This window comes from Pongo abelii, chromosome 20 (genome assembly GCF_028885655.2).
Source record: "Pongo abelii isolate AG06213 chromosome 20, NHGRI_mPonAbe1-v2.0_pri, whole genome shotgun sequence".
NCBI lineage: Eukaryota > Metazoa > Chordata > Mammalia > Primates > Hominidae > Pongo > Pongo abelii.
Genome location: NC_072005.2, coordinates 7,744,234 through 7,760,221, shown reverse-complemented (window position 1 = coordinate 7,760,221; position 15,988 = coordinate 7,744,234). Strand labels below are relative to the sequence as shown.

The window sequence follows — 15,988 nt, the reverse complement described above, 5'->3', positions numbered from 1 at the left end:
AAGTCCAGGATCAACGTGTCAGCAGAGTTGCTTCCTTCTGGGCTGTGGGGGAAGGATCTACTGCAGGTGTCTCTTCTTGGTTTATGTCTTGTTCCCTCTTCCCGGTGTCTTCAGCTGTCTTCCCTCTGTATGTGTCTGTGTCCATATTTCCCCGTTTTAGAAGGACACTCATCATAGGCCAGGCGCAGTGCCTCATGCCTGTAATCCCAGTACTTGAGAAGGCCGAGGCGGCAGGGTCACTTGAGGTCAGGAGATTGAGATCAACAGGTACTAAAAAATGCAAAAATTAGCTGGGCATGGTGGTGCAACGCCTGTAATCCCAGCTACTTGGGAGGCTGAGGCAGGAAAATCGCTTGAACTCTGGAGGCGGAAGTTGCAGCGAGCTGAGATTGTGCCACCACACTCTAGTCTGGGCGCCAGAGCAAGACCCTGTCTCAAAAAAAAAAAAAAAAAAAGGATACCAGTCATATTGGGTGAGAATCCACTCTCATGACCTCATTTTAACTTAGTCATCTCTACAAAGACCCTATTTCCAAATACAAGTACATTTTGAGGTACTGGGGGTTAGGACTTCAATGTATGAAGTTGTTGGGAGACACAATTCAGCTCGTATCAGTCATCGCTTCTCCTGTATCTCCTGCAAATGCTGACAGGTTTCTTGTCTTTCACGATATTGACACATTTGAAGAGCATTCATCAAGCATGTATTGAATGGTCCTTGATTTGGATTTTTCTAGTGTTGTCCAATGGTTAGAGCAAGGTTGTTAGTTTGGAGTTACGAATATCACAGGCCAGGTGCAGTGGCTCATGCCTGTAATCCCAGCACTTTGGGAGGCCGAGGTGGGCAGATCTCCTGAGGTCAGGAGTTTGAGACCAGCCTGGCTGACATGGTGAAACCCCATCTGTACTAAAAATACAAAAATTACCTGGGTGTGGTGGTGCACACCTGTAATCCCAGCTGCTTGGGAGGCTGAGGCCAGAGAATCGCTTGAACCTGGGTGGTGGAGGTTGCAGTGAGCTGAGATCCAGCCACTGCACTCCAGCCTGGGTGACAGAGTAAGACTCCATCTAAAAAAAAAAGAATATCACAAAGGCTAGGTGCCTTTCTAGTCACATCCTGTGGGGGTGTGTGTATGATATCCACGTGAACATGCCTTTTATTGACACTGCTAGCCTTGGTTAAGGTGGTATCTGCCAGGTTTCTCTACTACAGAATCTCCCTTTTTGTGTTTTCATACTCTCTTCCTTGCCTCAACAGGGTTGACGTTGCTCCCAAGCGGAAGAAAACTATTTCTTCGAGGGCCACAAAGAATCTCAGCTATCACCATGTCTTGGCACTCTCCAAAGCTCAGCCCTTCCCCATTTTTTTTTTTTTTTGGAGACGGAGTCTTGCTGTCACCCAGGCTGGAGTGCAGTGGCGCGATCTCGGCTCACTGCAAGCTCCGCCTCCTGGGTTCACACCATTCTCTTGCCTCAGCCTCCAGAGTAGCTGGGACTACAGGCACCCGCTACCACGCCCAGCTAATTTTTTGTATTTTTAGTAGAAACGGGGTTTCACCGTGTTAGCCATGATGGTCTTGATCTCCTGGTCTCGTGATCCGTCTGCCTAGGCCTCCTAAAGTGCTGGGATTACAGGTGTGAGCCACCACGCCCGGACTTTTTTTTTTTTTTGAGATGGAGTCTCACACTGTCGCCCAGGCTGGAGTACACTTGCGTAATATCTTCTTGCTGCAACCTCTGCCTCCTGGGTTCAAGTAATTCTCCTGCCTCCGCCTCCCAAGTAGCTACAATTACAGGCACCCACCACCATGCCTGGCTAATTTTTTGTATTTTTAGTAGAGATGGGGTTTCACGTGTTAGCCAGGATGGTCTCGATCTTCTGACCTCGTGATCCACCCATCTCGGCCTCCCAAAGTGTTGGGATTACAGGCATGAGCCACCGCGCCTGGCCCAGTCTCCCCATTTAGAGTAGGGAATAGGTAGGTAGGCCGATGTGAGCCTGGTGGGAGACGCCCCCCTGCTACAAGGTGATGATCAGGTGGTTGTTAAACCGTTTCTCTGAAATAATTGGTTGCCGCTGCTCCTAGGGAAAGGCAGGCTCCCAATAGACAGAAAACACCTGGAGCTGGTGATTGGCAGCTTCCCAATAAGATCTCAGGAGTTGGGCAAGTCAGCATGCGCACCAAGAGGCAATCCGTAGAAGTTTTGTTTGTTTGTTTGTTTGTTTTTAGACAGAGTCTCGCTCTGTTTCCCAGGCTGGAGTGCAGTGGTACAATCTCAGTTCACTGCAACCTCTGCCTCCTGGGTTCAAGCGATTCTCACACCTCAGCCTCCCAAGTAGCCAGGACTACAGGCGCGTGTCACCATGCCCCACTAATTTTTGTATTTTTGGTAGAGACGGGGGTTTGCCATGCTGGCCAGGCTGGTCTTGAACTCCTGACCTCAGTGATCCACCCACCTTGGCCTCCCAAAGTGTTGGGATTACAGGTGTGAGCCACCGTGCCTGGTGGGTGGAGTTTATCTGGTATATGACCTTCCTCTAGGACCACTCGACTGGCAAGGGAAAAACACCTCTAATAAGCACGTGCACAACTTCAGTAAATACACTGTTCATGTCGCCCCCCGCAAGTGCTGGCAGGCTACTGCGCACGCAGACAACCCACCCCAATGAAAGAATCAGGGGAGGCCAGGCGCGGTGGCTCACGCCTATAATCCCAGCACTTTGGGAGGCCGAGGAGGGTGGATCGCCTGAGGTCAGGAGTTTGAGACCAGCCTGGCCAACATGGTGAAACCCCGTCTCTACTAAAAATACAAAAAAATTAGCTGGGCATTGGTGGCAGGTGCCTGTAATCCCAGCTACTCAGGAGGCTGAGGCAGGAGAATTGATTGAACCCAGGAGGCAGAGGCTGCAGTGAGCCGAGACTGTGCCATTGCTCTCCAGCCTGGGCGACAAGAACAAAACTCCATCTCAACAAGAAAGAATCAGAAGAGAAGAGATGCGAAACTCCAGAGCATGCCAACATATTAAACCCCAAATCAAAGGTCGCACTGAGCACCTCAATCTCTCAAGTTGCCTGGTTGGCCCTCTTCCAAGTATACTTTACTTCCTGTTGTTCCTGCTGTAAAACTTTTTAATAAACTTTCACTCCTTTGCTAAAACTTGCCTCAGTCTCACTTTCTGTCTTATTCTTCTTGGATGAATTCTTTCCTCTGATGAGGCAAGAGCCGAGTTACAGCAGATCCATAACCTCAAAGTATCACCTCCCCCTCAAATACTTACTAATTAGCATGGTGGTTTTAACATATGTTCACACATTTTTATACCCCTTTGAGTGGGGCTGGACTTAGTGACTCACTGCAAAGGATTACAGCAGTATCATTTGCCTGACAGTTTCCTTCTTTCAGCACTCTGAATATATCATCCCACTCTCTTCTGGCCTTTAAGTTTGCTGAAAGTACTGATACTTTCCCTCCTGAGAGCTGGTTGTTAAACATTTGCAGCACGCCACGGTGGTTTGCTTACATTTGACGTTTTCCCAAAACATTCACATTCGCCTTGATAGACATTTCTGCCAATTGCCCCCTAAAATTAAATACCAACACATAAGGTTTTGTTGGGTAGGGCTGAGCTTTGGACAGCACCAACACAAGGTGATATCTGAGCAACTTGCTTGTACCACTATTAACAACCTTTATGCAACATCCTTCGACAGAGTGAGTGGTGCATTTGTTACAATGGATGAGCCTGCACTGACAAATCATTGTCACGCAGAGTCTGCAATTTACATCAGGGCTTACTCTTGGTGTTGTACACTCTGTGATTTGAACAAATGTGTAATGATGTTGCAGTATCATACAGTAGTTTCCCTGCCCTAAAAATCCTCTGTGCTCCACCTACTCACAGATAGATTTTCAAAATTCTTTTGAAGGATTGCCAAACAGATTTTAAAACAAATTTGACAAGTGGATTATCTGGAATATGAGAAAGAGGTTGCAGCTAGGAAGAGTAACTTCTTCAGATCAGAGAATGGGGAGGGAGCCAGCTTTCTTTCTTTTCTTTTTTTTTTTGAGACCAAGTTTCCCTCTTGTCGCCCAGGCTGGAGTGCAATGGTGTGATCTCACCTCACTGCAACCTCCGCCTCCCAGGCTCAAGCGATTCTCCTGCCTCAGCCACCTGAGTAGCTGGGATTACAGGCATGCGCCACCACGCCCAGCAAATTTTTGTATTTTTAGTAGAGACGGGGTTTCACCATGTTGGCCAGGATGGTCTCGAACTCCTGACCTCAGGTGATTTACCCACCTCGGCCTCCCAAGGTGCTGGGATTACAGGCGTGAGCCACCGCGCCTGGCCAGGAGCCAGCTTTCATTATCACTGTAGAGATTGTTGGGTTTTGGTTCCAGGTGCACACATGACTTATTCAAAAAGTAAAGTAAGACCCTCAAAGCTACAGTCATGTAAAAATCATCTAAAAAAAGAAATTGCACAAGAATCTCTGAGAACATTTTGATGGAGAAGAACCATGACTGACAGTTGTCAAAACATACTATAAGTTTGGCTTGAGTTTCACCAGGGACAAAGCCTGTGACAAGGATTTTGATACAAGTTGTTTATCTGGGGGGAGATTCCAAGAAGTACCAGAAGACAAGGGGGAAAGTGAAGAGAGGCAGGTAGGAAAAGGAAGGAAGCCAATTTACAGGCATGGACGAGCTTATGACCCATGTAGGCAACTGGGGCTCAGTTTCTCCAGGAGCCTCTGGGAGATGATGTAGAATAGGGGTCCCTGTCCCCTGGGCCACCAGTACTAGTCGGTGGCATCTTAGGAACCAGGCTGCACAGCAGGAGGTGAACAGAGGGCGAGTGAGTGAAGCTTCATCTGTATTTACAGCCACTCCCCATTGCTTGCATTACTGCCTGAACGCTGCCTCCTGTTGGATCAGTGGTGGCATTAGATTCTCATAGGAGTGGGAACCCTATTGTGCACTGTACACGTGAGGGATCTAGCTTGCACACTCTTTATGAGAATCTAATGCCTGGTGATCTGTCGCTGTCTCTCATCACCCCCAGATGGGACCATCTATTTGCAAGAAAACAAGCTCAGGGCTCCCACTGATTCTACATGATGGTGAGCTGTATAATTATGTCATTATATATTACAATGCAATAATAATACAAATAAAGTATACAATAAATGTAATGTGCTTGAATCATCCTGAAATGATCCCCCGCCCCTGGTCCATGGAAAAATTGTCTTCCATGAAACTGGTCCCTGGTGCCAAATAAGTTGCGGACCACTGATATCAAATAAGCCGCAGCCAGGTGCGGTGGCTCAAGCCTGTAATCCCAGCACTTTGGGAGGCCGAGGCAGGTGGATCACCTGAGGTCAGGAGTTCGAGACCAGCCTGGTCAACATGATGAAACCCTGTCTCGACTAAAAATACAAAAAAAAAAAATTACCTGGGCATGGTGGCACATGCCTGTAATTCCAGCTATTTGGGAGGCTGAGGCAGAATCGCTTGAACCTGGGAGGTGAAGGTTGCAGTGAGCTGAGATCGTGCCATTGCACTCCAGCCTGGGTGACAAGGGCAAAACTCCGTCTCGAAAAGCAAAAACAAACAAACAAAAAAAAACAAGAAAAACAAGCCTCACAGTTCTCCTGCCAGTTGTAGGTCGACTCTAAGTGAGATGGGATTTAGCATGCAAGCTGTTTATTAAGGAATGTCCTTGAGGTCAACACGGTAGAAGGGAGGTGAAGTTTGTGTAGGGGTTTTTTTTGTGTGTGTGTCATTGTTGTTGTTGTTTTTGAGACAGAGTTTTGCTCTGTCACCCTGGCTGGAGTGGTGCAGTGGTGCGGTCTTGGCTCACTGCAACCTCCGCCTCCCAGGTTCAAGTGATTCTCCTGCCTCAGCCTCCAAAGTAGCTGGGCTTACAGGCACTGCCCACCATGCCCAGCTAATTTTTTGTATTTTTAGTAGAGATGGGGTTTCACCATGTTGGCCAGGCTGGTCTCAAACTCCTGACCTCAGGTGATCCACCTGCCTCGGCCTCCCAAAGTGCTGGCATTACAGGCATGAGCTACCATGCCTGGCCCAACACCAGGTTTTTATAGAGAGAAAAGTTTATGCAAGACAGCCAAGCAAGGAGACAGGAATCTGGTTCAAACCTGTCTCTCTGAGCTGGAGGCTGAGGAAGATTTTATACACAGAGGGTAGTGAGGTGTAACCTGATTGGATCATGGAATGAGGTGATGTGGGAGGCTTGGCCTAATTGGATCATGTCGGGGAGTGATGCCAGGACGCAATCTGATTGGATCATGGATCATGCCATGTGGTGTTCACTTCTTAACTCAGTCCCCCTTCCTTAGTCTAAGCACATAGGTTCTGCCCATGGTTGCCTGCTTGGTTCATCTGGGCATGACCAGCATACATAACTTGCAACCTGGGGGCCTGTGGCAACTGAAAAGCAACTCGCCATTTTATTACACAAAGTTGAATCAGATGAGGCTGGATCTGCAGTTACAACATTTACCATTTATTATAAAGGCTACAACTCAGAAACAGCCAAATGGAAGACATGTATAGGACAAAGAAAGATGTGGGGATGGAAAAGGTTGTATGGCGCCTCCATGCCCTCTCTGGGTGCCATTGGTTGACTGCAGGAATTAATTCCCTGGTGCTTCCAGCCTGCAAGATGAGCTCCTTCAACCAGCAAGTCCCCAGCCAAAAGGGTGCACGGGGTGTAGCTGGAAGTTGAGCAGATGGTAGTTTTCATGGATGAGATAAAGCCCCAGGGGACAGGGCAGATACACATGGCAATCCAAATAGTCTAATCTCCAAAAGGAACAGAGAGTGGATTCATACAACATACCAAGCCCGCCCCCTAAATGCATCCCACCCAGGTCACTTATAAAGCTCCAAGGATGGGCCAGGAACACAAGCTCTACACCAGGGAAACTTGGAGGCATCAGAAGGACAGAATAAGACCCAGGTTCATAGGGGACGAAAAATCGAACAGAGAACCGTCTCAGGGCATTTGTGAAGGTCCAAGGATGGAGAGAAGGAACCCTGGCTTACAAGTGGGTGAAGTTCTGCTACACTACAATGGAGGCTGAGGCTAGCAGGGAAACAACTATTCATCTCTGAAGCAGGCTGCGGGCTTTTTGCAGATCCAGTAATTGTCAACGTTACATCGATTGTCGTTCCAGCCACTGCCACTAAATTCCGCACAGTCTTCATTCCCGCTATTGTTGGGTTCTCCACTGTTCCAGTACCGCTGGAAGCTGCAAATCCCATGCAGAATGTGAGCCTCTGCGCTGCCCAGTAGATGAGCCACATTCCTACCTTCTGTAATATTGATGCTTTAACATCTGCCCTACGTGTGTATGCTGGACATGCATTGCTCTCCACACCTCATAATATGCCTGAGTCATGTTGCCTTCAGTTCCTGCCTCTCTTGCTGCACCCCAGCCTTGGGAGGACTCCTACTGAGGCTGTGATTTTCTTTCTTTCTTTTCTCTTTTTTTTTTTTTTGAGACAGAGTCTCGCTCTGTTGCCAGGCTGGAGTGCAGTGGCATGATCTTGGCTCACTGCAACCTCCGCCTCCTGGGCTCAAGTGATTCTCCTGCCTCAGGCTTCTGAGTAGCTGGGACTACAGGTGCACGCCACCACACCCAGCTAATTTTTGTATTTGTAGTAGAGACGGGGTTTCACCGTGTTGGCCAGCATAATTTTGATCTCTTGACCTCGTGATCCACCCTCCTTGACCTCCCAAAGTGCCGGAATTATAGGCATGAGCCACTGCGCCTGGCCGAGAGTGTGATTTTAAAACCAACCAGTCTGGGGTCTGTACTGCCAACCACCTGCCTTATCGGGCTTTTGCACTCCAAGCCACTATCCTTCTGCCCTAATCACCCCAAGGCCAGGTGTCAGGCAGCTAGGCAGCCTCTATGCCCCAGAGCCCACAGAATGCTTCATATCTGCCCATCTTAAGCCTGCTTGCCTGGCCTTGCCCTTTTCTTCCCATACAAACCGTAATAAAGGCTCTGGCTCACAGTCCCCTCCAAGACTTTCCCTCATGACAGACCCTGGTGCTTCCCCAGGTGGCCCCCTGCTGTGAAATGTGCACCCTCTAGGAACCTGTGGGTAGGATAAGCTACTCACTTTGTGTAAATGGCAATTGTCTCCTGAGCTGGTGGCCTTACTAGACTTCAGACTTCCTATTAATACACTGTATTTTAACACACCCACCCACAGGGCAAGCTCCTCCTGCAGCTCTGCTGGTGGAATTCTAGGCACCTTTCATCCTGTCTGGAGGTGGGTATGAAGACCACCTTCCTCAATTCAGTGAAAACCCTAGACTCTTAGTCCTATGGGGTCAGGGAGGTTGGGGGGGACCCCCAGGGAAAGCTCAAGTCAGAGTTGCAGGAACCCAGCCCCATTGGATACAGTGTCCCTTTCTCCCAGAATCTACCTGGGTGACAGAGGTGAGCCATCCACCCATTGCCACGTGCCTTCCTGATTTAGGTCTGAAAGTCCCATCCAGGAGAAGCGGTTACTCCTCAAAGTCTGCAGCTGTAGGAAGTTCTGGAGGGTAGAGGAGGAGTCAGGAGGGAGCTCTGCTTCCCATTTTCCAGGTTCCACCTCCCCGTCTCTTGGCAGAAAGTTCTGCTTTCAAGTTAACCTGCAGTTTTCTGATATACCAGGTCCTGAGCCTCCTCATGTCTGAGCCCCTCTCACATCTGTATCCCCATGGCATGTGTGTCCTGACATGCAGGCATGCATGCACAGCTGGCCTCTCCTCACACGCTCCTGTGAATGCTGCATGTTTATCTATTTTGCATGTGCTGTGCATGTCCACAGGAATTTACTCCTGACCGGGTTTCATGTACTGGAGCCAGACTGGACCCATTACTAACTGCTGGCCCAGCACATCTCCTTTCAGCTCCGCACTGAGTGACAGCACATCGACAGCTTGAAATCAGCCGCGGTGGGAATATTTACACCGGGGGAATTGGCAAACACAACACATCAGGAATTTTCCCTCCGGAGAGCTGGTTGTTAAACACTTGCAGCACGCCACGGTGGTTTGCTTACATTTGACGTTTCCCCCAAAATATTCACATGTGTTCAGATCTGGTTTGTATTTGCTTGAAGGGTACCTGGGACCCCTTCATTCATATCCTTCTCTTCTCATCTTTCCTAATAGAGCAAAGCCCCTCTTCTGCAAAATCCTCTCTGAGCACCTCCTCCCTAGTTGGCCAGAAGCCATGCCCCAGGCCAGGATGAGGACCCCACCAGGTGTACCTGCTCCTCAGCACTTTTGATTATGACGAGCTGGGCCCTCACTTCCTGGCAGGCGGTGACAGAGTCGTGCCAGTTCCTCTGGGAGTTAGACATGAAGTAACAGTTTCCTTGGAAGAATGTCTAGTCCTTGGGACAGTGGCAGCACAGGCGTTCTGTTGGGGGAGGCTGATCAGGGCTGGGCTCAGATTAGGTTGTCCATATTCCCGTATCTGCCCAGCCTTCAAGCCCTTGAAAATCAGAGCCCTTCCTTGACTGTCCATGTCGGGTGGATGGTTTGGAATGGGGAGAGACCATTCCTCTCCCTACTTCCCAAGACTCTCCCTGATCCCCAGGAGAACCCAGGAGTCCTGGCTCCATCTCCTCCAGACTGGGAGAAGTAGCAGCTTTAGAGCTCAGAACAGAAGGCAGCGGATTGGTTGAACTGAGTGCCTACTGTGTGCCTGGCCCACTGTGAACACCAAGTGCAATGATCGCAGTTACCCTTTGTTCTCATTTCACAGGGGAGGAAACTGAGGCTCAGCCAGTGTTGGTAACTCAAGTAAAGTCACATCACACAGAGACCATCTCAGGCCCGAGGACCCCCAATGTACAGGAACTCACCAAATGCAGTCTTCAAATCGGTCAGTTCTTGATAGATTTGCTGCTGCTTGGACTGGTCTGGCAATTCACCAAGTGCAGCCTTCAGCTGGGTCAGCTCCTGGTAGATCTCCTGCAGCTTGGATTTCTCTGGCAACTCACCCACTGCAGCCTTCAGCTGGGTCAGCTCTTGGTAGATCTCCTGCAGCTTGGATTTCTCTGAGAGCTCACCCACTGCAGCTTTAATCTGGGTCAGATTCTGGTAGATTGTGTCTTGCTCGGATTGTTCCTGACTTAGGGAGCTGGGGACCTTGTACACTGGGTCAAGAAGAAAAGGAACTGCAATTATTAAACACCTACTGTGTGCCAAGCCCTGAACTGAGCCCCGTAGGCACATCATTTGTGAGAGCCAAGGTCTCGGTTAATCCCCTTTGAAGATGAGGAAAACTGACCCCTGGAGAAGGCAGCACAGAAGGCCAAGGAGAGCCAGGTTCTTCCCCTCCTCCTCCTCGTCCCTCTCCTGTCCTGCCCTAGAGTGGGGAGGAGCTGTGGGAGAGGCCTCTACAAACCCCCAGGGACAACATCTTGGCTCTCAGTCCCACCTCCCTCCCAGACCTGGCCACTCCAGGCTCTGTTCATAGCCAAAAGGCCAGGCCTGGGGACCCCAGACCCTCAGAACCTGCCCCTGACCTTGGACAAGGATGGCCACCAGGACCCCAGCCAAGAGCGTGAAGGAGAGGAGTTGCAGCACCAGGGCACCATGGCCAAGACACCCTGAGAGAGGATACATGCGTCAGCCTGCCAGTGTCCCCACCTGAGCCTGGCCCAGGGAGAGCCTGGCCTAAATCCCTCAGCACCCCAGGACCCAGGAACCCCAGCCCCAGCCCCCTCCACTCCAACACCTGGGAATCCAGGCCCTAGCTCTAACCTCCCCAGGACCCAGGAACCCCATCCCCAGCCTCTCCCTCCCCAAGTCCCAGGAGTTTAGGTCCCAGCCCCCACCTCCCCAGGTCCCAGGAACCCAGGTACCTGCTTCCACCTCCCCAGTGGAACAGGAATTAAAAGCAATTAAAGAACTTGTAAGCAAAAACTCAGTTGTATGTAAGAAAACCGAATTCCCCCTGAGGAAGAGAAAGAGGTGGAATCCTTTAAAAATTAACTGCCTGTTTGGCCGGGCATGGTGGCTCACACTTGCAATCCCAGCACTTTGGGAGGCTGAAGCGGACGAATCACAAGGTCAGGAGATCAAGACCATCCTGGCTAACACAGTGAAACCCTATCTCTAGTAAAAATACAAAAAATTAGCCGGGCGTGGTGGCGGGCGCCTGTAGTCCCAGCTACTCGGGAGGGTGAGGCAAGAGAATGGCATGAACCTGAGAGGCAGATCTTGCAGTGAGCCAAGATGGCGCCACTGCACTCCAGCCTGGGCGACAGAGCAAGACTCCGTCTCAAAAAAAAAAAATAAAATAAATAAAAATAAAAACTAACTAAATAAATAAAATAAAAAAGAATTAACTGCCTGTTTTTCTGTCTGTGGCTAGTAAGCCTTATCTCTCCCTTTCCCAGGCATTGTGAAGACCCTGTTTCTCTAGCTGTGCAGCTGCAAGGTCACTAGGCAGATAAACTCAAGTTGTAAAACATGTTTTTCCTTGAAAAGTAAGAAATGATGTAATCCATGTCTCAATTGAATAACTATCTTTGTTTCTCGCTTCTGTAATATGCTTCCCCCTGCACAGATCTCCCCCTACGCCATGAAATGCTTAAAAGGCAACTTGACTCTTTGTTTGGGGCTCAGTCTTTTTGGATATTAATCTGACTGGGCTGGTGCACCTAAATAATAATAATAATAAATCTTCCTCAACCCCTCGATCTCTGTGATTCCTAAATTATCCTGCAACACCAGGACTCAGGAATCCAGGCCCCAGCCTCCACATCCCCATGTCCCAGGAGGAACCCAGGCCCAAGTTTCCACCTCCCCAGGTCCCAGGAACCCAGATACCTGCTTCCACCTCCCCAGGACCCACGAATTCAGGCCCCAGTTCTCACCTTCCCCAGGACCCAGTAATCCGGTCCCAGCTCCTACCTGCCCCAGGACCCAGGAATCCAGGCCCCTTCTCCCACCTCCTCTGGTTCCAGGAGTCCAGGCTCCAGTCCCTACCTCCCATGGACCCAGCTGTCCAGCTTCCAATCCCCACCTCTCTAGGTCCCAGGAGTCCAGGCCCCCTTTCCCACCTCCCCAGGCCCCAGGAACCCAAGCCCCAACCCCCACTTCCCCAGGTGTGAGGAGTTCAGATCCCTGCCCCCTCCTCTTCAGGACCCAGGAACCCAGGTCTCAGAACTTCCTTCCCCAGGACCCAGGATTCCAGACCCCAACACCTACTTCCCCAGGACCCAGGGGTCTGGGAGGCTTTGTCTTCCACTATCTGCCCCCTAACTCTTGCCTACCTGTAGAGCTCTTGTGGCCATGTATCTGCTGGAATTGAAAGTCTCTTGGAAAAAGTCTGATGCCACTGGTTGTTGGATCTTCTTCTGAATTGACAGACATCAGCTCAGAGCCTGGGCCATCCCTTCCCCTTACCCAGGATCCCAGAGTTCCAACTCAGCCTTACCTAGGAGGTCCAGCTGCTGCACCCTTGGTTCCTTGGAGTCACTCATGTTTTCCCGCTGTCCCCAGATGTTCAGGACTCCTGGGGACCACAGCTTTTATTTTCCACCCTCTGATCCTCACTCCCTAAATCTACTGTCCCTCAGGAAGACAAACAGGAAGCTGGGTAAGGTCACATCACCAGAAAGGCTAGTGAAAGGAGTCAGAGCCTGAGATCGGCCTGACCTTGCAGGAATTTCAGGGAGGTGTTGGGGGATGGTCTAGGGTTGACAGGGAGAAGGACTCCTCCACTCATGACATGGCTGAGCGATGGGATGCTTTTAATAAAATCCAATTCATTCTAATGGAAAGCGACTTTGTTATGCCTCCCCACGTAGGGTAGGGGTGGGCAGGCAGTACCCCCTATTTCCTGGAACCACCATGCCCTCTGACCTCCAGGATCTGCTGTTTTGGTCTGCGGATGCTCTCATTCATGGGAATTTCCTTTGTTGTTGGGAGTTGGAGATGAACGATAATTGTTTATTTCATACCTATGATAGGCACATTTCCAACAGCTTTATAAAACTCATTCATTTAACTTTCCTACCCTTCAGTAGATCATGTGACCTCCAGTTTACAGATGGGGGAAACGGAGGCACCGCGAGATTAAGAAACTAGCCCAAGGTCACACAGCTGGTAAATGGTGGAGCTGAGATTCGAATCCAGGCAGTTTGCCTCCACACTGCACCCAGTTAACCAAAGAGGGTCTAATAATATCAAGGGCAAAATAAAAAGATTTATAGTAACTTTATTAGAATATCCCAAATTGGAACAACCCATGTGGCCACCAGTAGGTGAATGAAAACAAATATCATGGCATATTCAGAGGGTGGAATTCTATACAGTAATGAAAAAGCAAAGTACTGATACAAACAACAATTTGGATGAATCTCACAAGAGTTAAGAAACCCAGACAGAATGAATCCATTCTGTAAGATTTTGAGTTTACATGAATTTAAAGAATAGGCAGAAGAACTAACCTTTGATGGGACTCAAATTGGGGGCTTTCTGGAAGGAGTGGGTGTAAACTGACCAGAACGGGGTAGAAGGAAGTTTTCTGCTGACAATGTTCCATATTTTTTTATTGAGAAGTGGCTGCATGGTTGAATTCATATGTCAAAATTTCTTTCTTTCTTTCTTTCTTTTTTTTTTTTTTTTTTGAGACAGGGTCTCACTCTGTCACCCAGGCTGGAGTGCAGTGGCCGATCTGGGCTCACTGCAACCTCCGCCTCCTGGGTTCAAGTGATTCTTCTGCCTCAACCTCCCGAGTAGCTGTGACTACAGGTGTGCGCCACCACATCTGGCTAATTTTTGTATTTTTATTTATTTATTGGAGATGGAGTCTCGCTGTGTTGCCCAGGCTGGAATGCAGTGGTGCAATCTTGGCTCACCACGACCTCCCAGGTTCAAGTGATTCTCCTGCCTCAGCCTCCCAAGCAGCTGGGATTACAGGCACATGCCACCATGCCTGGCTAATTTTTTTGTATTTTTAGTAGAGACAGGTTTCACCATGTTGGCCAGGCTGGTCTTGAACTCCTGACCTTAAGTGATCTGCCCTCCTCGGCCTCCCAGAGTGCTGGGATTACAGGTGTGAGTCACCGTGCCTGGCCCGTATGTCAAAATCTTTTGAACTATATATTTAAGACTTGTGTACTGTGTTGTAAATGTGTTATATATCAATTTAAAAATGGGAAATACAGAGGCAATTCAAGATGGCCGATTGGAGCCAACTGGCACTCACCTCCTCCCCAAAGAAGAATTAAATAGTGGGTAGATAATCACACTTTGAATACAGCAACTAAGAGAAAACACTGGAATTCAGCAGAGAAGTGATAGGAAACATCTGTGGCCTGGAAGGAGGGAAACAAGGCAGCTGGCCCAGCCTGGATCAGCTGGGAGCACTGGGTTGGGGGGCTTCCCAGTGCAGGAACAGGGTAAGTGAGAGATCCCCTGCAGTCCACATTCCCACCATGAACTCCTGAAATCCTAGCTGTGGGAGAGCTCCTCAACCCTCATGGGCCATGAGACCAGTATAAGGTGCTGCTTGGAGTTCATGTGACAACATTACTCCAGAGACGGAGCTGACTCTGGGTTCCACACATCCCCCAACACACAAGTCATTGCAGCACAGCACCATTTGGAGAACCCAGTCCTCACCAGACTACATCCTTCCCTGGGGCCCAACGGTCCCTGCATCTCCATGTCCCTGGAGTCCGACTGATATCCCCTCACATCCATCCAGAAGACTACCGCGGTGCCACAGTAGTTGGACCCAGGAATGTAGCAGGGTCCTCAGCACTGCAGCCCACATGGTGTCTTACATACCAGGGAACAGGCAGTGGAGCACAGTGGGGAGGCTGTCCCCAGGACAAAGGTAGGCAAAGTCCTCAGAACTTGAGAGACACCTTCCTGGGGCTGCTGCCATTGACAGCAAACCCCCACCCCTAGCAGCAGGGCCACCTTGCACCTGCAGACACCATGAGGACAGGCTCTTCCCATCCACCACCACTGCAGCCACCACCACCCAAGCACACTGCCTTTCTCTTCCCGTCACAGCCTGCATGCATGAATGCCACTGGGGGGGCCTGAGGACAGGCCTGCATGGCCTGGCACTGTCCTTCAGGTGCCCAAGCACACTACCAGGGGTCCTGGGGATTGCTCTGCTCTATCAGTCACCTTAGGCACATGCATGTACCATCAGGAGACCTAACAACAGGCCTAGAACAGGCTGGACATGGTGGCTCATGTCTGTAATCCCAGCACTTTGGGAGGCCAAGGTGGGTGGATCACCTGAAGTCAGGAGTTTGAGACCAGCCTGACCAACATGGTGAAACCCCATCTCTACTAAAAATTCAAAATTAGCCAGGTGTGGTGGTGCATACTTGTAATCCCAGCCACTTGGGAGGCTGAAGCAGGAGAATCCCTTGAACCCAGGAGTCAGATGCTGCAGTGAGCTGAGATCGTGCCATTGCACTCCAGCCTGGGCTAAAAGGTGAAACTCCATCTCAAAAAACAGGCCCAGAACAACTGCCACCAGCATCAAAGCATGCTCTCTGAAGACCTGGGGTTCACCTCACTTTGTTCACCAATATTGGCATCTGTGTATCCCTCCCAGGGACCCAGGCACAGGTACACCCAGCCTGCCACTGCCACCACTGGGACCCAAGGACTGGCTCACATGGCACCCCTGTCCCCAGCAAAGCCTCATTGTAGCCTCTGCTAACAACTACAGCCTAAGACGCTGAGGAATTTACAGATCACTCATGATGTTTATGGTTAAAGAAATCATACAGAGACTACACTGCTGCATGCACCCAGTCAAAGCTAAAGTGACTTACCCAACCAACACCATAGATACATCAACAGGAAAAAGTCTTCCCCTATGAAAGCCAATCCAAAAAATTGGAAGAAGCAACTGCTACACCACATACATAGATATCAATGTAAGAACACAGGAAAAATGAAAAG

General features: G+C 49.7%; 1 protein-coding gene across 1 annotated transcript; it reads right to left on the bottom strand.

Annotated features, from left to right (window-relative positions):
- Nucleotides 1–6,588: 6,588 nt before the first annotated feature.
- On the bottom strand, nucleotides 6,589–12,784 carry LOC100460339 (C-type lectin domain family 4 member M). Its single transcript, XM_054539507.1, is given in 6 exon segments — nucleotides 6,589–7,277; nucleotides 8,468–8,580; nucleotides 9,301–9,452; nucleotides 9,901–10,194; nucleotides 10,567–10,650; nucleotides 12,322–12,784. Coding segments are annotated over 6 exon segments (894 nt in total). The 5' UTR covers nucleotides 12,422–12,784; the 3' UTR covers nucleotides 6,589–7,126.
- Between the last annotated feature and the right edge of the window lie 3,204 nt (nucleotides 12,785–15,988).